Below are 23,787 nucleotides of genomic sequence, written 5' to 3'. Positions count from 1 at the left end.
AGGAAGGAGGTGCAAAATAACTCTGTTGTATAGCAACAGCCACACTAGGAGTATTTTATTAATGTAGTCCCTCAACAAATAGGTCTAATGGAGGCACTTCCTCACCAAAGAAGTGCCAGCCAAAGCAGGTACATTTCTGCTGCGCCTATCTGAGGCACTGCTAGCTAAGGTATACTTAGCTTTCCCCTTCCTATTCATGCCAGGCTCAGTGGTTGATTCCCAAATGGTCCAAACATCACCCAGAAAAACAATGGCAATTATCTGAACTATGGCCGTTCTGCAAGTGCTCCAGAGAGCACTTTCTTTGATGATTCATGATTTCTCTGTGCTTACATGGAGAAAAGCAGCAACCCAGACCCACAGACATATAGACAGGAGTGGCTCTCCTTTTGTTGTGAAGAAAAAGTAGATCATTCCTACCATGTGATGTGGTCCGTGGTGTCTGCATCTGCTGAAAACACTGGCAGGAGGCTGAGGAGTGATCCTGGGAGTGTGGACAGGGAAAAGCGATCAGGCAGCCCTGCAGTGACCTGTTCTGCTGCAGCTCTTTGTGTACAGGCATTTTACATGGTCCTAAGTAAAACTCTCACCTGAAACCAGCCTTTCCACTTTGGTCAGCCAAAGGAATCTGGTGAAGCGGCAGTGCTGGAAGGTTAGTTAATGGCCTGGAGAGCAGGAAGCTGGCACCGATTCTGTTCTGGAACAAGGATCTTCTAGGAACAACCCCGTGCATCTCTGCCTGCGTGCCATGCACTTTCCCTTCAGTAACAAGGCAAGTTACAGTGGTATTTGATGTGTACGTTTGGACAGCTCAGGCTTGGCTATACCCTGTTAGTAGCAACATGTTGCTGTGGAAAGGTGAAATGCAAAGACCACCTTTGAGATGAAGGAGGTCTGGACACTTTGTTCGGATGAGGGAAGAGCACAACATACAGGGGTTTGCTGTGTGGGTACCTGTGTGGTTCTTCATGTCTCACAGGTAGAAATTATCCTGGTCCCTGAAGCACAAGCCTGCTCTGTGCAGCCAGAGGGAAGATCATCATTTGTCTGAAGAGATGCAAACCTAAGCTCTGTGTGCAGGGAGGATGAGTTTTCAGTCTGCCAGGATTTTCAGTGTCAGTAGGTCCCTGCTTCTCCTGCACTGCTCTGTACATGCCAGCACTCCTGCTGCCTTATCTGGTAAGAAATATAAAACACAGAGGAAGGACAGTTCAAACAAGAGGTATTAATCAAAGGAAACTCTTTATCTCCTCACTTCGGCCCTTTGCAGACCCTGACTTCTATCCTGGCAGATTTGAGAGCAATACAGCCTTTTTGAGATGCTAGACAACGACGAATGCTGCTGTGCTGGCACTGACCATGACACACAAGGTACGAACCACCCAGGTGATGCTATGGTTGACACTGGTATTGTGCCCAGTTTCACAACTTCCAGCCACTGGCATAAAGACTTTGCCTGCAGCCAAGGCTTCAGGCATTGACAGTGAGCCCAAGGGTGGGGACAAAAGACAGCAGCGGTGGAACTGCAAATAGAAACCTACATTACAACACTGCTGCACCCTTTTTTGACCACTCAGCCTTGCAGTAAACTCTTATCACTCCTTTATATCTTCTCTTACCTCCAAGACCTTAAGACAGCCTACCAAGTGTGAAGATACAGCAGCAAAGGAGGATCGTAAAGATATGGGAGATGTCTAAAACAGCAGTAGAGATCACCGCTTCCTCGAGTCACTCTCCATCTGGGATTGCACTTGTCTCATCAGGAGTAATAAATGTATTTGCTCTTTGGCATGTGTCCAGTGGCCCAGAGAAACTTCCAAGGGGACACAGAAGAAAAGCTGCCTAGAAGAAAAGTCTTAAATCCCCCACATAATATGTGTAAGACAAGCCTGGTCAAATGCAAAAGAGAGGGGAAACAATCAAGGGGACTAAAAGATAATGGAGAAAGAGATAAAAGTATCAATAAAAAGGGAGGAAGACCTTTAGTCAACAAAGGAGAGGATTAGACTGAGGAGGTGACAAGGGTGCGCTCTTGACAAACGGGGCCAAAGTCAAATAGGAAAATAACTCTGTCAGAACTAAAAGCAGAGGAGCTGAGCTTGAATCATAGGGGAGGCAGGGACACGGCCTAGAGAGTGCGTTTGTGGAGAGGAGTGAGCAACATGTGGGATGAGATGGGATGGCTTATCTGGGATGGTTGAGGCAGGAGGATGGGATAGTGGGGGAGGAAGGTGGAGGTACTTTTCTATGCTTCTGTGTGAGTCAGACACCAGAAAACTGTGCCGTGGGCTTACAAGAATCAGGATAGCACACAGAAATAATGCCTACTGGGTTCGTTGCGTGGTTTTCCCTTTCTTACTCTTTTCTTCAGTGTGATTTTAAATAGCAAGGAAGTATGAGTCAATTGGAAGAGTGTTACTTCATCAAATGGCATAGTAACCACTGCACTCCCCTGCTACCACCACCCCAAACTGCTCATTTACTGCTCGACAGCAAATCCCCAACTCAGGTGGAACTTCCCACCTTCATCTACATGTTAAAGCTGAAAATCTTCCAGACTGTACAGAGGCCTGAATATCTTTGAAATGAAACACCCCAGAAAAGAATGCTAGAGCAAACCACAATGGTCTTGTTGCAAATGGGAGACCAGCAGTCTTTTGTCTCCAAAACTAACTAGGAACGATGGGAAACATTTAGATTGAATGACAAAACTGAAGCCAGAGCACTGACGTTGGCACAGCGAAGACAGCTGGAGAAATCTCCAGTCCATGCCACTCAGAGAGGGAAAACTTGTGGGGTTTAATAGCACCAGAGCAGCCAGCGGTAGAGAAAGACAGTGGATATGTGTTCCTATTGTAACAGGCATCTGACCTTAGTGGGTCTATGTATTGTATGTATTGCCTTCTGGTTTTGAACCACCAGAGCAAAACTTGCTTTACGTTTGGATCCTTTTCTCAATAGCCATGAGACACAAGCTTTAACAACATTCCCCCCCCAAAAAAAAACCCCAACAGAAGAACAAAATTAAATTCTTATAAAAACCTCTTAATTTCAGCAGCTCACACACTCAGGTACCAAGCACTTCAAGACAGAAACAGTGACTGTCACTTGCCAAGTCAAGGTAGAAAGAAGACCTCGCTGTGCGCAGGGGGTGATGATAGGGGTTTGAGCCTACCAAGAAAAGGTACAAGACAATGCTTTAGCACTTCTTGCTAAGGCCAAGGAGCCTGAAAAAGGGAAAGAGGGGACAATTTGGAGCTCTTCTTTCTGTTATTCAGTGCTATTAAGAGAGGATGTGGTCTCCCTTGCCACCCCTGCTGCATGTGCATCTTCTGGCTGCACTCTGGAAAGCCACCATTCTATGTAGGTGCTGTAAGAAAAGGAGGTAAAGAGAGCCCTGTCTTTTTCCTTAGCTCTTCCTCAGAGAGGGCACAGAGGAGCATTGCAAGAAGGAATAGTTTAAGCCTAGGGCTTGCTGCCACAGCACTGTTAGTGGGACTCCTTACTCGCTGCAGGGGCAACAGCAAGTCAGGTACACACACCCTGCCACTGTCAGGGCATCTCAACACTCAAAGGCAGGCTGGAGTTTAAGTGTGTCTGAATTCAACCCTGCCCTTTCCATCAGCCTCTCCTTTCTCCATGTAGCTTTCTCCCTATCGCCCTTTCCTTTCCCTCTTCCTACCCCCACCATTTGCTCTTATCTCCCTCCCACTCCCAAATCCTTGATCTTCCACTCCCTCCGAAGGTAGGGAGCCAGCTACCAGACAGATCTGCTCTTGCCCCTTTGCTACCTCTGGGTCCTCTCTGAACGCGGGCATCTCACTCCAGATCTGTTCCTGTTGGGATTTAGCAAATGCAGCCCCTTGATCTTTTCATATGCATTTGCTAGGTCCTTACGCCTCCCCCATGGCCGCTTTCTTCAAGGCTTTCTGTGTGTCTGAAGCTCTTATCAACTCCTCCAAGCAGAATACACGAATGGCACCACCAGGTCTTGAAGTCACGTCTCACACCTCTCAGGAAATGGCTTACACCACCAAGTCACATCCCCCTCCTAAGCACACGGCTAAAGTCACAAGATACTATTAATTCCTTGTTGACAAAAACAAAGAGAGACAGCAGTTTCATTTTCAAAGGAAAATAGATCATGCATCCATAGATGCAATCAGATCCTAGCCCAGGAAGACAGTCTTTTATGTACACTATCCATGAGGCGGAAATTTCTGTTCTCAGAGAGAACAGAACCGCTTGCCACACCACATTTATTTTAACACCGTGGAAGATCTGTGCATGGAGCTGTGGCGCAAGATTGGCCCTTTACGATCTGAAATAACTGGTTGCACTGGCTGCATGAGCAGCGTCCTGTGGTGGGGTTTGATGGCACCAGGCTCTGATACCATTCTGGTTCTCAATGCCATGGGCTCCATCACATAGCTTTTACCTGGAGGTACACAAGCCCTGACAGCGGTTCAGCTCAGCTGCTTGGTCACAGGTCAGGATGCAGAAGGAGCCCTCTACATCAAATAAGCTTCCTGGGCTAACCAGGAAGGCAAACCCCCTCTTCTCTACACAGTGCTGGCCCCTGTCTTAGGGGAGGGTGGGATATGCTCAGGGACTTCCCTAGGAGCAGAGGGTGCTGTGCAGGGTGAGACAGTGAGGACTCCCTCAGCACCCTTCCAGGGCTCTGCTGAGGAGGAACTTTCCAGGATGCAGCTGAACAGCCAAGATGAACAAGGCAGCTCGGGTCTCTCAAGAACAGGCCCCAAGATGTCTGTAAACTGTGCTGAAGTGAGGACTATAGGCAACCCACCTTCTGAAGCTCTTCTTTGTTATAGCCATGAGGGCTAGAAACACAAGCACTATGAAATGACAACTGTAAATGAAAAACATGACATCACCATGAGACCTCAGAACTCTACCTAAAAGCCTGGCTGTGCCTTGATATATATAGATCTTGGTGTGCGTAGATTGGGAAGACCTGATAAACCTCTAAAAGCATTTGGAGGCTGTAAAGAGCTTTGTCACAGTGCTTGGAAACGATTGGAGGGAAATTAAGAACTCATCTAAAGATTTCCTTTTAGGCAGAATGAAAACCCCTCAGAACCTAAGCCCAGCATGCATTAATGATTTTTGCTATCAGGTCTCTGCCAGAGAAGCTGGAAATTATAAGACATTTCCATGCCAGCAAATGTGTGCAACCATAAAAATGTGTCTGGTCTACAATTAACTTTAGTTGTGAGATAGTTCTATAGGCACTGCTGCTTCATACAGCTTAAACTTAAGCTCAGTCTTAATAGCAAAAAGGTGGGTTTGTTTTTCCTTAACTTTCTCTAAGTTACCAAAATCAGGTTTGTGTGAGCACTGTTCCTTTTCTGGTCAGGCTCTGAATATAAACTTTGAACTTGGCGGATGGTTTCAATTAAAACAGATGTAGAAATAGAGATCTCCAAGATGCCAAGTCTTTGCGAGGAGACAAATTGCTAAATTTGCACTATGAAAAGCTTCAATCTTGGGTTCAGACACCAAAGAATTCACATTAAAGACAACCTTCAAAAAGAAAGCAAGAAGCAAGCTTTCTTGGAATGAAATGATACTGTGCAAGTGCGGTCTCCCTGCAGAGTCCTAGAAGGACCAAAGTGACATGACAAATCAGAGGAGTCTGAACACAGCACAGGCTGCAGTAGTGGTTACAAACCACAGCATGGCAAACCCCATCGTGTCTCACCCCCTCGAGGGCTGAGCAGCAGAAGCGCCGGTATGTGTTAGCTATCGAAAAGGGTGCGTTTGTTTTGGCAGCAAAGACACGACTGAATGTCACGCTGCCGCCTACTCCTGCCGCGTGTTCTGGGATGCTTCCCAAGCCCCAGCTCCCCGAGTCACATAAGGCAGGATCTCAATCTGCACGTTTAGAAGATGACTTTGTGGCCTCAACAGCCTGAGAACCTCCCCCAGCTCAAAATGCAAAAGGCTGGAAAGCCAGAAGGGCAGAAAACTCTGCACAGGGCCCATTTCCCCTTCTCCAAAATCTCAGTGTCAGAGCCTTTCTTATCCTTGCTGGCAGCTGTGACACAGAATCATAGCTTAGTTTGGGTTGGAAGGGACCTTCTAAGATCATCTAATTCAACCCCTGCAATGAGCAGAGACATCTTCAACCAGATCAGGTTGCCCAGAACCACATCGCGCCTGGCCATGGATGGCAAATGATAGCATGATCTCCACCTGAATCTTAAAACCATGCAGGTACAGGCACGTTTCCTATTGCGAGAGTCCCCTCAGCACAGGTACCTCAGCACAGAGGTTCTGTCAGCATGGACAAAAGCATAAGGAGCTTCTCTCTTGACAAATATGGCGAAGATCAATGTGACTACATTACTCCAAAGGAGGTTGTAAACTCCAATTTATATACATAGTCTGCTCTTCCCCTTAGAGAGAGCTATCCTATTTTAGCCATCCAAATATTAACAAGCAAGCCATTTCTGAACTTATGTCATAGCTTCTGTGCTTTGAGGGAAGAAGTAAAATCTTCCTTTGTGCCTAGGCAGGACACAACTAAAACCAAGTGTGCAGAACAGGAAGGGACAGAAGTCTGAATGTCTTCCTAAATGCTTCCAGCCCTTGCCTAGGTATAACTCCATGCAGATGCTGGCACCTACAAGGCATTGGAAACCTCCTTGTCAGACTACAAGAGGCACAGCAGGACGCAAAACTTCTTGTGGAGGAAAAGAAACTCCATACACCGTGCTTTTTCCTTGTGCAGGAGGCACGCAGCAGCACTTCTCAGGCATTCCTTTTAGCACATCGGTGGGATGACATTCTGTGGGAGCTGTGGAGAGGTGTGCCAACGTTGGGAGGGGAGAGAACTGGCAGAAGAAAGCAAAGAGCTGTCTTTCAAGTTGTCCTGCTTGCGTAGGAAGAGCCAAAAGCATCCTACTCTGATCTTCACCTAACAGCACACTCCTTTACAATTAGAGCACTATCCCCCTTCTCTTTCTTTGATCTTAGATCCCTTTCAAATCAAGCCAATACAGAAGGGTAGCCACCAGGATCCCACAGAATAAATCAGTGTGCAACAGGGTTTGTTGATTCCTCTGAGCAACAGGAAAGGGAAAACACAATTCCTGGGCTCTGGTCTTGCTCCAGAATTGCATGTACTGCTGGTATGTATTAGATGATTCACCACCAAGGTAGATCAACATGCTGGTGTTAAACAGCCAGCCCAGAAAAGGAAACTGAGGCAGAGGGAGTGGAAGCAAACAGAGGTCAGCACCAGAGGCATGCAGCCAGGCAGCACAGCCAGGCCTACCTACTGCTGCCTCCACTGCTCAAGAGCAAACAGCTGGAACATCTGCTCGCAAGTGCAATTGTCTGCAGATGAGTAATTCAGTGACAAGAGAGTGAACCCCATATGCTGGAGGCTGTGTGTGCAATTCTGGGCTCCATTAAGGGCACTGAGCATTCTGGACACACAATTCAGTCACAGTAGCACAGGTTTACCCAGCTTGTTCTACAGAGCTGCAAAACACTGCCTTTCTATTCCGTATCGCAGTACTGGTGGTCAAACTGCACTCCTATACAAGATCTGCTGCAGCAAAGTTTAGTATGTAGAAGTTATTTTTCTTCCACTGTAACTGTAGAGTGGATATTTTGAGGTTTTCTTTATGGTCTGTAAGTGTTGCACCTGTGTCTCTTCATGACAGTTTTCAGGCCTGGGAAACATCTCCATTCATTTCAACATCAGGGGAAGCATGTTAGCTGCTGTTACAAGACAGCTATTGGAATACCCCTGATACCATAAGCTGCCAGGGAACTGAGAAGGCTTTTGGCCCAAAGGATGTCACAGCAGTCAGAGATCAAAGAGCCAGCCCATTTCCAGATTTATGAGTTGGAAATAGGTCTATTAGCTCCCAGTACTCACTCTTTCCTGAGTATGGATTCAACTTACATTGCTAACGTAGTTGTCTTAATGGGAAGTCTGACACTGAAAACCACAACGCTCGTGAACAGCCTGTGTCTGTTTTGTCCTCTTCTAGCTCAGCATCGGATCCAGGCAGTGGCATCCCAGAAACACTCCCAGATGGGATCCCATTATTTCCCTCCTGCTCCACTTGGCAGTGCCCGCTTGCTTGCACAGCCATCCACATGGTGACTCACGGCAGGGAATCCCAGGTCTGGAGGAAAAGAGAGAACCTTGCTGTTACTGTACAGTTAATTTAACTTGGATTAGTTCTCTGATCACACCATGTGAACTCAGAGACAGCTTAGCAACCCACCTGGCTAAAGGGAAAGCAGCAGGATGGGGTGAACAGTGGGGGGCCTGCAGTGCCAGCAGCTACTTGAGCTTGGGCTGCTGCTGCTGCTGCTCAGAAGAAAAACAACACAGGTACTTGTGTGAAAAAACTTGTGTGAAAAACTCACATTTCTTTGAAAAAGCTGCGCTCTCTCTAGCTACTTAATCCATCCTCACCAAACCCTAGACAATAAAGTCAATATCCCTGTAAGGGCATAATTCAAAGCAGGATTAAATCCCCCTAAAACCTGAAGGATGTCACCTCTATTCTGCATTAGGGAAGAAAAGTCTTGTTTATGTTTTTCAGCAAAAGACACATAAAAAAGAGCAAACCACTCATCAAATAAATGTAATATGGATGATTCCCCTTCGGTACCACCCGTGGCATCTTCTAAATCCGCACAGAATCTGCAGTGCAACTCAACCCTCCCCAAGTCTTTATTAAACCCTAAAATGCTGCTGTCCATGCTTCCTGCATCACCGTTCGATTGTGCCCTCTCGTTATGCTGCTGAGAACTCTGCACAAGTCTCATGTTTCTGACCATCATCTGCATTCCACAGGTTTGTTTGGGAACAAACGACTCAGAAACTTCATTAATGAAAGCACACGGCCTGCTGCACATGTAAACACGGAAAGGTGCATTAGGAATTATTAAAAACGGCTTTCAATGATCAAAACACCATTCTTTTGTACAAAGTCACTTTTCACACCATTCCTGCAAAGCAAAACGGGAGCAAATCCTTTTTAAGGCACGCTGCTGACCGTCAGGCACATCCCATTGGAACGTGTGCGCAACGTTTCAGCACGAGACCTCTCCAGCTGGGAAACGGTTATCGCGGAAGCGCCAGGGCTGTGCGAGCAGGCGCATGCAGACGTTGGCAAGGGGATGCCACCAGCGCCTGCCTCTGCCCCGTCTGAGTCGCTGGGGCTGCCCAGGTGCGTTTAACTCGCATGTTAAAGAGATGTTTTCGCAGCAGGCACACCGGGAGGTCGCGCAGCTCGCAGCAAAGCGCCGCAAACAGAGCGGCCGCGGGAAGAGATAACCTTTGTTTACTCTGAGTCTCACACTATGCGGGAGCAGGAGCCCTCCCTCGCCAAAGCAGACAGCTGCTGCTGAACACCTATCTCCGCGCCAGCGGCAAACACCGTAACCGTATGGGCCCGGGTGTTGTGTTAGGAATAACCCAGGCTTCGAACCTCCACACACCACGCTGCTTCGCCCACAGAAGGTGGACGCAGACCCTGCTCTGTGCCAGTGTTTCGCGCAGGGCGTCGGGGGCCATCACCCACGGGTGCCACCCCAAGCGGGCACCCCACCAGCAAGCACTCGGCGGGGTGCCCCAGCCCCCGCGCCCCCCTTCCCCTCCTGGGGCCGGGCCGCCCCGCTCGGAACCCCCGCCCCTGCCGAGCCCCCTTCCCCGGCTATAAAGGCAGCGGGGCAGGCCGAGGCCCTCCTGACCCGCAGCCATGGCCGCGGTGCGCTTCGGGGAGGCCCCGGCCGAGCCGCCAGCCTTCCCCGCAGGCAGGTGGCCGGGGAGCGGCGGGCCCGGCTCGGCCTCGCCCGCCCTGAGGGCGCTTCCCCCGGCAGAGCCGTCAGAGGGTGCGCCGGCGGCCTCGCAGCGTCGGAAGCGCACCAGCTTCACGGCGGCGCAGCTGGAGACGCTGGAGCTGGTGTTCCAGGACACCATGTACCCCGACATCTACCTGCGGGAGAAGCTGGCCGACGCCACGCAGATCCCCGAGTCCCGCATCCAGGTGAGGGGCGCCGGCCGCGCCGCGCCGCACGGGGCCGTCCCTGCCTGCCCGCCCTCACCGCCGCCCTCTCTCCCCAGGTCTGGTTCCAGAACCGGCGAGCCAAGTCCCGCCGCCAGCGGGGCCCGCCCCGCCCTGGCCCCGCTGCCGCCGAGCCGCCGCCGGGCTTCCCGAGGCCGCGACGCTTCGCAGCCCTGCGGGGCCCGGAGCGGCCCCGCTGCGCGCTGCCCGGCGCGGCACAGCTCCTCCCGCTCAAAGAGGAGGGATCGGCCCCCTACGAGTGGCCGCCGGCTGCCGCCTTCCCGCCCGGCCCCGGCTTCGACGGTTTCCAGCCCGGCGGGGCCGAGGCCGCCTCCTTCGCGGGGTCGCCGGCGGCCGGGCCCTACCCGCCGGGCCGCGCCTTCTGCGGGCAGTACTCGCCCGTGTCGGACGCAGAGGACACCAGCGGCTACTCCGAGTCGGGCTCGGAGTGGGAGGAGAACGCGCTCGGAGCCTTCCGAGCTCTCTGAGCGCCCGAGTCGGGGGTTAAAGCTACACCCCCGGGCTTGAGGCGAAGCTCTCCCCCGCCAGACCCCGTCCTGCGGTGCGCTGCTCGAGCGGGGAGCGGGCACCGACTGCGCTACCTCAACCCCTGCCCTGCGACTGTGCACTTTATCCGGTGGTAACTGATTTCACCTATTTATTTAAGAGAGATACGGGTCAGGGCCGTCAGCTGAGGGCATCTTTTTACACTGTATTTAAAGATTTCCCTCAGCACGTTTTGTACTTCTATTTTATCTTTTTTAGTCAAACAAGCTAACCGAATCCACTGTGTTTTGGGGGTGGGAGCTGGTCTTAAGAGTGGGATGGGCTATAGGGATATTTTGACTGAGGGGAAAAAAATCCAGTAATAAAGGTTTACATTTTTGCTCTCTGTGTAAGCCTGTGTGTGTACCTGGGGTAGGGACAGGGCTTCTTACCTTGTTCAAGGCGGGGTAGGGAACAGAGGCTGTAGATACCCCAGCTGCAGATTCTCTTCCCAGGTCCTGGAGAGCCACGTCTGGAGTCCGTGTGTAAAAGACCTGAGGTGCCTGCAGGACAGGTTACAAACAATGCCTTAAACTCTGTTGGTATTTGCTTCGGATCTGCTGTAGACAACCAGCCCCACCCCTGAATGAGAATGTGAATTTATGGCTTAAGTCATAAAAAACGTAAACTGTCAGATCATTGTCTTGCTGAGACAAAAGCCTCAATTCTGCCACTTAAGCCAAGGGAAAAGTTAAATGACAGAAAACAGGAGTATTTTGTCAACACTGTAAAGGTTCTTTAGCTCTGAATTAGAATACTGGGGACCACACACAGAGAAGCTGTTGCTGTGATCAGTAGTGGGCTGGACATCTGCACTGAGAGCAGCAAAATCAGCAGTAACAGAAGCCTGTCCAGTAATTCAGGCAGTTTATTTAGGAAAGCTGTATTACTATATATTTATTTTGAGGGTAAGGCCAATTCTGCCTGCCTACAAAGCTGTACTTCAGAGCAAGTTGTAAGACTCCAGTTACGGAAGAGCACTTGAATGCCATGAGGTTTGGAAGCACAGAACACACAACCTGTGCACTGGTGGCAGGAATACCCTGCATTGAGAATCCTGCCCCACAGAATAAGGTTACCAATGCACAGAATCCCTCAGTGCCACCCCATAACATACCTGGGCTTGCGACACCTGGGACGTTGAGCCGTGGTTGAACTGCAGGCTTTGAAGGGTAAGTACCATTGCAGGATTAATGAATGTTCTTCCTCCAAAACCAGAGCTGCCCTTAAAACATGAAGTAAAACCCATCAAACAAATCGAGTTCAGCTGCCACAAAGCAGGCTTGGGTGCCTAAGGAGCTGTTTTGTAGGGGTCAAGAAGCATGCACAGGAGGAGGCAGAAAATGAGATAATCATTTCTAGGGGGCACAGGGTAAATTCAAGTTACTAAGAAAGCAAACTAACCTGTTCTGCTTCTACAGCTTGAACTGCACTACAGTAGTTGCAGTGAGTTCTTGAGATCCCTACTATGATTAGGCCACATTCTGCAGAAACAGTCGTATCTGTTAAGTGTATTTGATCAAAACTCAGCATTAGCTCTGACAAACATGCCAGTAACCAAGGAGAAACACAGCCTCTTGAAGAGGCATGAATGTTCACATTGTGCACATGAGCTGGCCAAACGTGAAAGTACATGGTACATGGATATGCTTATCACAAATTACCTACCTTCCTCCTGTTGTTGGAACTAGATGATATTAAGGTCCTTTCCAACCCTGACCATTCTATGATACTGCGCTGCAGTGATTAAAAACACCCCACAACATGCTGGAATTCAGATTCATTTAAGAATCCACATGTAAAACCTGTCATGCCTACAGGATCAGGGATACAATTGGAGTGTGGTGGTCGTTACAATGTATTCTGCATCCAGTTAAGAAATAAGCTTGTCATGAAAAGCAGGTTCCCAGCAGCATCACTCCCCAAACTGGCAGGATACTAAACCTATGTGCCTGAAGTTAGGCTCTGGCACCTTTCTCTGTGCACATAAAAAGGGGGGTGGGAGGTGACCTGCCTGCCTTCTTTACCAGAGGGTAACACCACAGAATGATGGGTAACATAATAACAAAAGCAATTGCAGGGAGCACCAGTGTTCTATTGTTTTACGAGAGGTAAATTTCCACAGGTAACTTGGCAAAATTAGTGTTTAGCATTATTTTGCAATATCCCTTGCAAAGTTCCTAAATACCTTTAAACACAGATACTCGCCTTGTCCTCATAACATTTCATTCTCAGCAATTAAAGTTCTCTTAAAAAAAAAATGACCTGAGACCATCTGCAAAAAAGTTTGCATTTTTGTGAAATATATCAACTCTCATAGGTCAATTTATTCAGAGTTACAAATGTCATTGAGAATAAAAGATTTATGCATTTCTCTTAATTAACAGACCAAGTTTAGCTAAATAGAAACTCTGCACTAAAGTTTTGCAGTGGCACGATACCAACACAGAATACAGAAGCATCTTTAAACTATACAAAATTTTAAAATTGAAAATAATCCTGTTTACATATTCTTTATACATTAACATATAAAAGACCTCATTTGATGAGGCATCTAAAAGAATCAAAAAACCATCTCTACAGCTATCTCTGAAAATCCGTATCTGGAAACAATTCATTACACAGAAGCTTTACAAGACTATTTAAACAAACCAATACACACTTTTTACAAGATTAACATTCCAAAAGGTACTCTGTAGGCAGGTTGTCACTTTTTCTTTTTGCAGTTTACTTCACTGGTTATCTTTCCTTATAAAAAGTCTTTGTGTTTCTGTATCTGGCGGGTGTTGGTGGATAACCAGTCAGCTCATTTAAAAATTGTGCAAAACAAACACAAATTTGGAAAAACAGTATGCTGAACCAGTCATTTATAGAAAATACCAGCTAAAGCACTTACTTTGCCCCCTGTGAAGGGTAAAAAGCTGTCACCAATCTCTTCCTGGAGAGTTATCTGTTACATTTTTTACATTCCTTCATCAGACTCCTTCTATAAGTTATGATAAATTAAAAGTTCCAACAAGTCACTGACTGATCGACAGACCTGCCCAGCATCCTCAAGTTTACAGCTTCTCTTTGCTGTCTGCTCCGTATCCTGCTGCTGCTTCTTTAGATGGGGAACAGCCTGCGTTGTACCCACATTACCCAAAGGCTGAAATGGCACCTCTCATACTTACACAGAAGCGGAGCTTTACGTAACAAAGACCTGCCATGTGGCTACTAATGTGAGCCATTTCCTCTTCGTCACTTCTAACATACCAGGAGAATCAACAGCAAGAGATGTGCAGAATTCATCTAAACTTTTAAAAACTCAAATTCAATTTAATTTGAATTTGAGTTCAAATTATAAGAAAGTATGTCCTCAAGTTTATTATAATAAATGCAATTACTAAGAGATTACCAGTTAGCAAAACTACTGTATGTGAATAACAAACAGATAAATCTAATGTAATGCTGGCCAGTAATGCTGGTTTTCTTAAGAAGCAGATAGAATATATTTTAAAGGGTCCTTTGTGAGAGGTTTTTTGTTTCCCTTATCTTCTGGCAGTTAGGATATTTGGTGAAGCCTATATAAAGGAAGAGGATTTCCCAGAACTACTTGCTGTACACTTGAAGGAAAATGTTCAGTCTCTGTTGGTGTTATTAGCTGCAAAAGCATGTAGATTTCCCATCTGGCTCAGACCACTCTGAATGTGTGCAACATGGATCTCAACGTTATTCTGAAAACAACTACAGGAAGAAAAGAAGGAGGAAAAGAAAGTGTTAAACCCCATATTTAAGAGTTGTATCTGAGTATTTCCACAGTGAAAGTCAAAGTATGAACACACCCAATACAAAAATTCAGGTGACTTAGAGTAGTACACACTAATGCAACCTGATAGATATATGTAAAAATAGTGTTTGTACAAACAGCTGCATGAAATCAGCAGAGTTACTGACTTTGGTACTTAAAAGATGACTTTAACATGGCCAGAGTTGTTTAAATAAAACTGTTATGAAGAGATGCTAAAATGCCCAAAATAAGTACAATGAAATGGAAACATCATCACCTTTACAGTGTAGCTCAACCTTTGGCTGAATCCTTTCCAATGTGCAATTTGCAGTGTTGATTATAGAGAAGCTTTGTTTTTACTACTGAAAAATGCTAGAAAACAGCATTTCTCAGGAATTATTCTTAAACCAAAAGGCCATCCTACTATCTTTTGCAAACAAAACCAAAACCAGTAATTCATGTGTGCAGTCTCCCATTATTATGTAGCAGTACGAGCATGGAGAGTATAAGGAAATACTTAGCATTTAGATATAATTTTCCAAATTGTGTAATTTAGTGGCATTATAATTATACATATAAAATCCTGGTCACTCCTGCTGGAGGCTGCAGTGTGCTCCAGACAAGTATCACCACATTATTTCTATTTTTACAGTGCTTCCTCCAGCACCTGCTTGTGACAACTGTTGAAAAATGGCCCATCTAGAGTAGATGGGCCTTTGATCTGGCAGAATATGGCTGTTCTTCTGTTTCTTGGTTTAGAATATTGCTAATGGAAGCTGGTCAGAAGCTGTAATTGTCTCATATGCCAGCTTTTGGTATTTACGGATAGGAGGTTGAGTAACAATGCAAAAGGAATACTGAAATTGTACTGTTCTGTGGTTTAAGGAACTTACTAGTGGGATTTCAAAGTCTGAAAGTGTTCCAAAATAACTTACTAGTTGTCATGAGTGACTGAAGAACAAGAAAATCGAGTTGTTGCTGCATCAGTTCTGCACTTTTTATTTTCTACTCAGGTTACTTCACTGATAGGTTCAAACAGACAACTGCTAATTTCACACTCCCTTTAAGAAACCCTCTATTAAATGGGACAATTCCTATAAGCTACCAGGTTAAAGATCTTAATTATAATCAATGTTCACCTCTAAAATACAGTAAGAATGGCTTGCTGGCATAAAATACGTAATTAAGTATTAAATATTAAAAAGTAATACCTGATATTTGAGTAGTCTATTGAATTCTTAATGTCATTTAATGAATCTGTTAGTGATTTAAATTCAAAAGAATTCAGATCACCTCCTTCTGCTAGACACTGTAGGAGAAGAAAACAAAAAGCGTTCTCACAGTTCGGCACAAAGAAGCTGTCAGAGCTTTAATACTACATAACTTATGGGAGAAACTGTTTTTTGCAAACATTTTACCTTAATTTGCAGTAATATTGCTGTAAGTCTAGAGATAAGATCAGTTAAGTTTTCACTCTCAACACAAAGCTGTCCTGTTGTTGAGGAATTTGCTTGCCTGACGATCTCCTGAGCCTCCTCTTCACACCTACGCCTCAGATCTGTTGGCTGGTCGGCAGGCTGGAGGCCTTGGTCAGGAGCAAGCTACACAGGTATAACAAAGAGAAATCAAGAGTAAAGATCTCCTTTGCATTTGATGTATGTGTGAAATGACAAATGATTTAAGAGAGGGTTCACAGGTGTATAGTACACAGTATTTTTTTCTTCATTTACGTGTAAGTATGCATTCAAAACTGGCCACTGGCATCAGCAAAAGTGCGTTCCGGTAAAACAGAGACAAAGGCAGAGAGAAAGAAGGAATCCAATACAGCTACTGCTAGTTTAATTTCAAAGTGACCCTTATCTACACTTTATTCCCAGGAAATTCTGACTTTTTTTGGTACTTAGGTTAAGTAAACCCAACAAATACATACAGATTCCAGCAAAACCTTACCTCGTAACAATACTGTTGAACTTTATGCAAAACTTTATTTAAGTCTTTGTTCAGTTGTTCTAGATCTAGAACAATAGTTGCATATCTCCTCTGAAACTCAATGCCTATTGGCATAGAATAGGATTTCTGTGGAAAAGACAAAGCCTATTGAAGTTAATGCAATACTGTAAATTTGTATCTTTTGACATAGGAGTATATTTCTATTTGTTTACCCAAATGGCTATCAGAAAGGTGTTTACTGTATTATGTACATGGAAACTTGTTTATAGCCTGCAACCAAGACAGTACAGTGATGTCAAGATGCTTTACTATTAATAAGCTCTCCTTTCAAAAAAATGAAGTGGAAAATGTGCAGTTGTATGTATTAATAGTTCCTCTGAAGGCATCCACTGCCTCATGTGTATTTCCTTTTACTGCCTGATAATAACAGACTACATTCAGTTCTGATTTTGGTCAGTTCCATTTACTTCTATATTGGATCAGTCATTAAAAAAATGCCTCCACAAAAGGATTGTTCTAAACCAAACAGTGCTGTTAAGCTAACAATTATCAAATCACAATTGTATGAACTATTATCAAAGTCTGACAATGAAACTCTACCTGAATGAACTCAAAGGATACTATTTTATTCATGTTCATGTATGTTATTGGTGTTCAAGTGGATGGGTGCCAGAAAAAGATTCTTGTTCAAAGGAGATACATTTTAAAGGAGAAACAAGAGATTTAAAGGAGATACTCAGTGGCACAAATGTAGATGGGATTTCCAAGGGACAAAGAGGATTAGAAGACAGACTAAGAATACGGCCCAATAGGAAGGTATCACGTCCTCTATTTTTATCAGGACAGCCTTGAATAGCAACGGAGGTTGCTTTATGATTGCTGGTTTACAAAGGAAACAGTGCAAGGGAAGAATTTCAGAAGTATCTCAAAGTCCTTATGCAGGCTACAACTGAGCTCAAACAGATCAGACTTGATATTTATTTCTAGATCCCCTTCTTCCCTGTTGCCTTTTTGTTCTTTCCATTTTTTGGAATATCAAGGAAAACAACAATACAGTTAAATTTGTGGCTTAGTAGCTGAGTGACACAATATCCGGATTCTTGTCAGAGGAAGGCTGCTGTCATTCCTTTGAATTTCCTTATCTATGGCAAAAGTACTAGTATCTCAATAAAAACAAAAAGGTTTTTAGTTTCTTTTATAAAAAGTTGGTAATTTTTCAGTTAGAGTTATAGGTTGCAATGGTATGTTTTACTCTTGCTTCTTTTTTGTATCTATTATTAATATGCAAAATTGAAAGACAGAACATTTTATGCACAGGCAAAGATAACGTAGCACCTGAAGTGATAACAAGATTTTGAAGAGCAGCATCACAGCACAAAAGAAGAAAATTACAGAGACCTAGGGATGGGGCAGTAGGAAGCAGAATAAAAAGGCACATGTGCACATGATCACTGAAGGGACAAAGAGGGAAATCTTACCACAATAAATCAAATCCTACAACATTCAAGTATTTTACATGAAAAAAAAATAATCAGCTTTTTGGTTTCAAGACATAGAGGCCTCCTCTTCCTTTCCACAAACCTTCAGTCTGCACGTTTTAGAGACAGCTGTCTGAATGGATGCTAGCAGAAGGTTGAGACTGATAGCTTTCCACTTTCAAGTTGATTGATAGCCATGGGTGGTAGGAGAGGCATTCTTATCACTTTGATTTACTGACTGACGATTAGATAAAGCCTAGCAAGAAAAAACTATTCTGCTGCTGCTAATTATACTCTAGCTGCTCTGGTATTGTCATTTTAAATGCCTGTGAAGGGTACTCAGAGCTTTATATAGAAAAATCTCTGAACTGAGATATTGTTTTGGCCAGAAAGCTAAATAAATATCGACTATCCAAAAAATAAAATTATGATGAATGTCTTGCCATATGAACTTGTACCCAAGATTCTCAAAGTGCATAGTATTTCCTTTCTATACGTGACAACTGACATGTTGACATTACTGATGTTAACATTCATCAGTTTCCAAAGCATAATGCTTTCAAAGTAGAACCATATTTGAAACAACTGACCTCTGACTTGGCTTTAAAAAACATAATTAAAGATTTTCACGTTATAGAAAGCAGTAAAATACAGATTTTATCTAGACTCTAGTTTTAATTATATCTATTTGCATTTGCTGTTAAAGCATATCCTGCTTTAAGAACTGAAAAGAGAACATTCTCACCAGCTTTTCCGCTTCTGTATTCATCTCTCTCAATTGCTTGATGTGTTCCTTCTTGATCATAAGGATTTTCGATAACCTGGTCTAAAACAAAGGAACTATTTTTAGAATTAATGGGTCTTTAAGCAGTTTAGAAATGCCGTAGAAATTCAAGATAATAAAATGTGTGTTTCTTTCATCATTTTATATTTCTCAGTTGCTCATCAAGTTAAGATGCAGAAATAAAAATTAATGAAAATTAAATGATGGATTTTCCAGAGATTTTTAAAGCATTTTCAAGTGTCCTAGATTGGAGAATGCTAAAATCCATCAGCTGAAATTCCCTATGGGAAGACTAATATAATTTATGACCAGCTAGAGGCTGAAGAATCAAGACTCTTCTTTTGCAGCCTGAAGGAAAGTGAAGGCTATTATCATCAAGTACTACAATTAATATCACTCACCTCACCATACCTTTTTCCACACAGTTCTCAGCCTGTTCTCAGCTGTGCCCTTGACCGAGCACCAGCCCTTTGTGTACAATCTTGCAGTTAAACCTGGTGTAGAGATTGGATCTATCTTATACTGAACAACTCTGGGCTTTCCATTTCCCTCTTTCATAATGGAAATACCCTGTTTCTCCTGCCTTTGGGACCTCGCAGGCTCAAGTGGAAATCACAGGAAGTGCTCTCAACACACACATCACTCCTAAAACTATTCATACTCTCTAGGGCCCCAAGAGAAATCCGAGCTCCACTACAACCAGTAACAGTTTTATTACTGATGTTACAGAGCCAAGATTTCAGGTTTTATAAATTTCATAGAGGATAACTGCATCCTAGCAGCAGAACATGTGACTGGGAAAAATAAGGATTCCTAGTTCAACATACATCTGCTTGTATATAATCCCCTTCATTGATTTTCAAGTTCAGTCCTAATGCAGTCAGGATTCCTGCCCTCACAAATCCTAATAGAAAATTATTCCAAGACCTGTTTCAACTAATTACGAATATTCTTGGAATTTCCATGTTAAACACATTCTTGTTCACTTCACAGTCGTTTGTTCTGCCAAAGCTGTTTTTCAGCTAAATATAGGCTCTCCCTCCTTGTATTTATCCCTGTTTATTCACAGACAGTAAAAGCATCTCTTCTGCACTGTTCTTTCACCAGACTAATCACAACCCAAGTCTTTCCAGTCTCCTCTCCCATAAAAGGCTCTTGATCTCCTAAATTTGTATATCTTTCTGTACCTTTATTCCATTCACTGCCATCTTTCCAGTATTCCAAATGACAGACCTGTAAACTAAGCCTGTAAAATTGCATCAGTACTTCTTTCTACCACAAATACTTTGCCAGATGCATCTTATGAACAGTTGGCAAGCCATGGTCAGACACACAGAGGCGATACCAGTTAGGCTATCTATCACTCTTCCATTTCTATCTGCTCATTTCTGTCCTTATGCTGTCTCCCGATGCCTGTGCTGAGTCAGCACTTCAATTTTTTGCAGCTACATGAAAAACCCAAAAAAGTTACTCATCAAGCTCTGCTGTTGTCACCATCCAGCAGCTGCCTAACACGTCTAAGTCCTTGTCCTTCATGAAGCTGGTGAGCCCCTGACTTAATGCAGAATATATTATTTGTCCCCAAACTTGCAAGATATTTGGTGCCTAACTTCTATTTTGATGTCCAGACATATTCCAGGATGCAGGGCCCTAGTTCTCCAGTTCATGAGCTTGGATTTTATATTACAGTCATCCTATTCCCAGATATACTCCAGTGATCAATATAATCTGATTCTTTCTACAAGAAACTCTGACCTTCCACTGTGTCTGTGATGTCTACCAACTTTCTCTTATTGGCACATTTTATTAAACAGATTTGCATTTTCATTTGCCAGTATCATCAGTGAATAGTTTAGCTCAGTTTTATCTGCCTTGAGAAATTCTTGGCTAACAGCTCTATTTTCAGCACAAGGCATCCTGTTTATGTTATAATTTGTAGTTCCCATTAAACTGGAAATGAGTTTTCAGTAAGATGCTTTTCCACATTAAAAGAGATGAAGGAACAACCCAACCAGTACGCTCAGACTCATACTTTAGACTGCATTTTTCAGTCAAGAGTGCATTTATAAGAACACAAGCATTTCAAAGTAAAGTGTGCAATAAGACACCAATTCCCTTTTCTGCATTAGCAAGCTCCCTCTACTGGACACGCAGCAACCCTGCAGACAAGCTGGGCTGTCCTAGATAGGTTCCTTCCCAAAGAGCAGGGAAAGGAAGCTGCAGCAGAGCGCTTGGAAAAGCATCCTCCAAATCTTAATGCTGACTAGAACGTAAGAATGTAATCTATCGATTTTGACCTACATTATAGCCTATGAAATATTTAAGGTTACATTACACATTGCATGTAAGCATAAAAGACTTTTTTGTTTTAATTTATTACTTATTTATTGCTGGGTTTATTCTCAGTATCATAATGTTAATTTTTGAGCCATTCTTCTCGTAATACATGATTGTCCATAGTAAAACCCAGAAAGAATAGCAGTCTCTGATACCAAAAAGTACACATGTAGAAAATACGAAGATTTAGAATCATGGAATCACAGAATGGCTTGGGTTGGAAAGGATCTTAAATTCACCTAGTTCCAACCTCCTGCCATGGGCAGGGACACCTCGCACTAAACCATGTCACCCAAGACTCCATCCAGCCTGGCCTTGACCACTGCCAGGGATGGAGCATTTGCCATTTCTTTGGACAACCCATTCCAGTGCCTCACCACCCTCACAGTAAAGAACTTCTTTAGAAAAACCAAGACTCAGTGGTGTAGAATTATGATTAAAATAGTTACAAGTCCCAGTGTTTGCTTGCAATTGCAAGTTTTAAGTAAAGAGAATAACCCTAACATTTATTTGTCAATGTCTCCACATGAGTTTGGATACACCTCCTTTTGTTCCAAGTTAATTTCAAAACCCATAAAAAGAGAACTAAGGGGCTGGGTTGAAACCTCATTCAAAATCTACTGCATTTTTTCCCCTGTTTTGTCAAAAATAAAGTTTTCCTATTAAATTGTTCATTCATGGCATCATAAACAATTGCCTGGCAAGAGTGCTCAGAAAGTGTTTTTTGAATCAAACATTTCCTCATCATTTACTTCCTGAATCAGCATTAAATCAGAATGAGGACTTTGACCTTTTTACTGTACCAGCGTATATGAAAGGCTACAACATCTTTAATAATCACCTTTAATGTAAAAATACATCTGACTGGTGGATGCAGTGCAATCAATAATCAGTATTTAACAGTCTCATGTATTTCACAACACCAGATTTCAGTACCATCTTTAAACTTCTAATAAAAAAAGTTGAAGATGTTTAAGATGCTTGAAAATAATGCACGGTCCTTCAATAAATGGTTTTGGGGTATTTTTAAGCCTTGTGTTTCTTCATCAAAAACCTGCATAAAGTAGGAAGTTGCTCACATAAATAAAAGCCAGAATTCTGTGGCTTGATTTTGTTCAAAATCTTTTAAAAATCTTCAAGCAATAATACATATTAATAGGGTATCTTTGCAAAATGCCACCATTTGTAATACAAGCAAGAGACCTGTACTTTTAAAACTCAGATTTCGTTATAATAAGTAATAATATACCACCAAATGTGACTGAGAAATCACACATTTTCAAGTTTAAAGTACAGAAACAGTATCATAAACAGATCAACTTAACACACTAAATAGCTGCAAAGCTCAATACACCTTAATAGCACAGACAGTACCTTTTGGACCTTTCCCAAAATAAGCTTCGTACAGTAAGTTTTGTCTAAAAGACTGAAGAGAGCATTCTATCAAATAAAGTTAATTATGTTGAATGGCTGAAATACCAGTTTCATGTGAGCTACAGACACAACTTGATTCTTTTGACTGATTACACACACTTTAAAATTTGAGAAGTTTCTAGCAATATTATTTCTTAGTTATTCATATTCTGAGCTCAGATCATTCCCATCTCCTTTAGCAGGTTTAAAACAGCTTTAACTGGTAAAGAATCACAGATCTTAAGGTAAGGCAACATAAGCAACTACATTCTTCCATCATGCTGATGGAACTTATCTTGCTTTGATGAGTTTTGATACTCAGTGAATCTCAGCTTCCTAACATTACTTGTCTGTGCTCTTCTGAACCCATGTACAAAAATCACTGAGGAATTATTCCAAAATGATGAAGACAAGAACATAGTTTTCCTATCTGTAACATGTATGTTTGTTTTCAGGGAAAAGAGTGCTGTTTTTTGTCTCCAAAAGGGTAGACATTACATAATATGAAATACAATATTATACAATAGACGATAACACAGATGGCCAAACATTCTTTGCAGAATGCCACTATATTTTAAATAAGCAAAGTCTTAACACAGTCCTAAGCCTGCAGGTAGAAATACCATCTTTTTTCAGACCAAATGGTAGAGCTGGGAAAAATAAGGCACTTTTGAAGACCAAAGCCCCTCCTGTGGTCTAAAGAGCAGCATATTTCAAAGCTTATGAACAAGTGAGAATTAAGAAGGGGTGAGGGGGAATAAAACCAAATATTATTAGCATCTTCTCAAAAGGCAGTTGGGTTATCATCATCTCTCTCATAAATCAACAGACACTCAGAAGAGCTGGCAGAATAAACACAGGACAATACACAACAAAATTAAGGGCTGTGGTTAACACTTACCACTTGAATAAGGAATTCTACTGGAAAGCCTCCTAGCGTTTCACTATCTGTGCCTGAAATTTTGTTTTTCCATGAAGATTGTCCTAATAAAGGGTCACTGTCCTACACAAAACAAAGAACATTTAATTAATAGCTTATTTTTAGAAGGATTTGCTAATTTTTTTATCTTGCTGAATAACCTCAGAAAATTCATCTCAACACCGTTGAAGGTAACAGCTTCAGCATGTATCAGGAGATACTTCAATGATTAATATTTTACATGAAAAAAGTAACTTACTGTAATTGGAGACTGGAGTGAAGGTGTATACTGCAATCGGGGAGGGGTCATAAAGAACCTTGAAGGCCGTTGTTTCTGTCCAAAGGCAGCAATTGGCATGGTTTCATGAGGCTCGTTACTCTAGGACAGGAAAAGGAAGGATGTACTTCAGCTATCATGAATTTTACACATCTTTTGGAATATGTAATTTATTTCTGGAATCTGAACTAACCAAGCCCATCCATGACCCAACACAGCAATGTCAAAAGATTAACATTATGCTTTGGGCTAGCAG

The 23,787-nt window shown here is 43.3% G+C and overlaps 2 protein-coding genes and 1 long non-coding RNA gene across 6 annotated transcripts in view; 1 reads left to right on the top strand and 2 right to left on the bottom strand.

The window, feature by feature from the left end:
- Window positions 1–843: 843 nt before the first annotated feature.
- On the bottom strand, window positions 844–12,255 carry LOC308220504. The gene is made up of 4 exons (XR_013956685.1): window positions 11,722–12,255; window positions 10,997–11,107; window positions 7,940–8,165; window positions 844–1,176 (listed from the first exon to the last, which is right to left on the bottom strand). It is a non-coding gene; the product is annotated as an uncharacterized lncRNA (long non-coding RNA).
- MIXL1 (Mix paired-like homeobox) lies at window positions 9,753–10,546 on the top strand (the record flags this gene model as incomplete). The annotated part of the gene is made up of 2 exons (XM_080616040.1): window positions 9,753–10,040; window positions 10,118–10,546. 2 exons carry the CDS (start codon window positions 9,753–9,755, stop codon window positions 10,544–10,546), a joined length of 717 nt encoding a protein of 238 aa, XP_080472166.1.
- Window positions 12,256–12,678: 423 nt separating the features above from the next.
- LIN9 (lin-9 DREAM MuvB core complex component) overlaps window positions 12,679–23,787 on the bottom strand; it is a gene marked incomplete at its 5' end in the record, with an annotated part of 37,404 nt that continues 26,295 nt past the window's right edge. For 2 of the 4 annotated variants that reach the window (XM_080615328.1, XM_080615327.1), the window contains 7 exons: window positions 12,679–14,330; window positions 15,585–15,682; window positions 15,792–15,974; window positions 16,324–16,449; window positions 18,547–18,627; window positions 23,237–23,338; window positions 23,514–23,633. In XM_080615328.1, the coding sequence (XP_080471454.1) occupies window positions 14,225–14,330; window positions 15,585–15,682; window positions 15,792–15,974; window positions 16,324–16,449; window positions 18,547–18,627; window positions 23,237–23,338; window positions 23,514–23,633 (816 nt within the window). In that variant the 3' untranslated portion in view covers window positions 12,679–14,224. The remainder of the gene's footprint in view (window positions 14,331–15,584; window positions 15,683–15,791; window positions 15,975–16,323; window positions 16,450–18,546; window positions 18,628–23,236; window positions 23,339–23,513; window positions 23,634–23,787) is intronic. The other 2 variants (XM_080615329.1, XM_080615330.1) reach the window with 2 other exon arrangements.

This window comes from Psittacula echo (genome assembly GCF_963264785.1).
Source record: "Psittacula echo genome assembly, chromosome: 4".
NCBI lineage: Eukaryota > Metazoa > Chordata > Aves > Psittaciformes > Psittacidae > Psittacula > Psittacula echo.
Note: the sequence above shows the minus strand (reverse complement) of the source record. Positions and strands in the feature narration are given on the sequence as shown.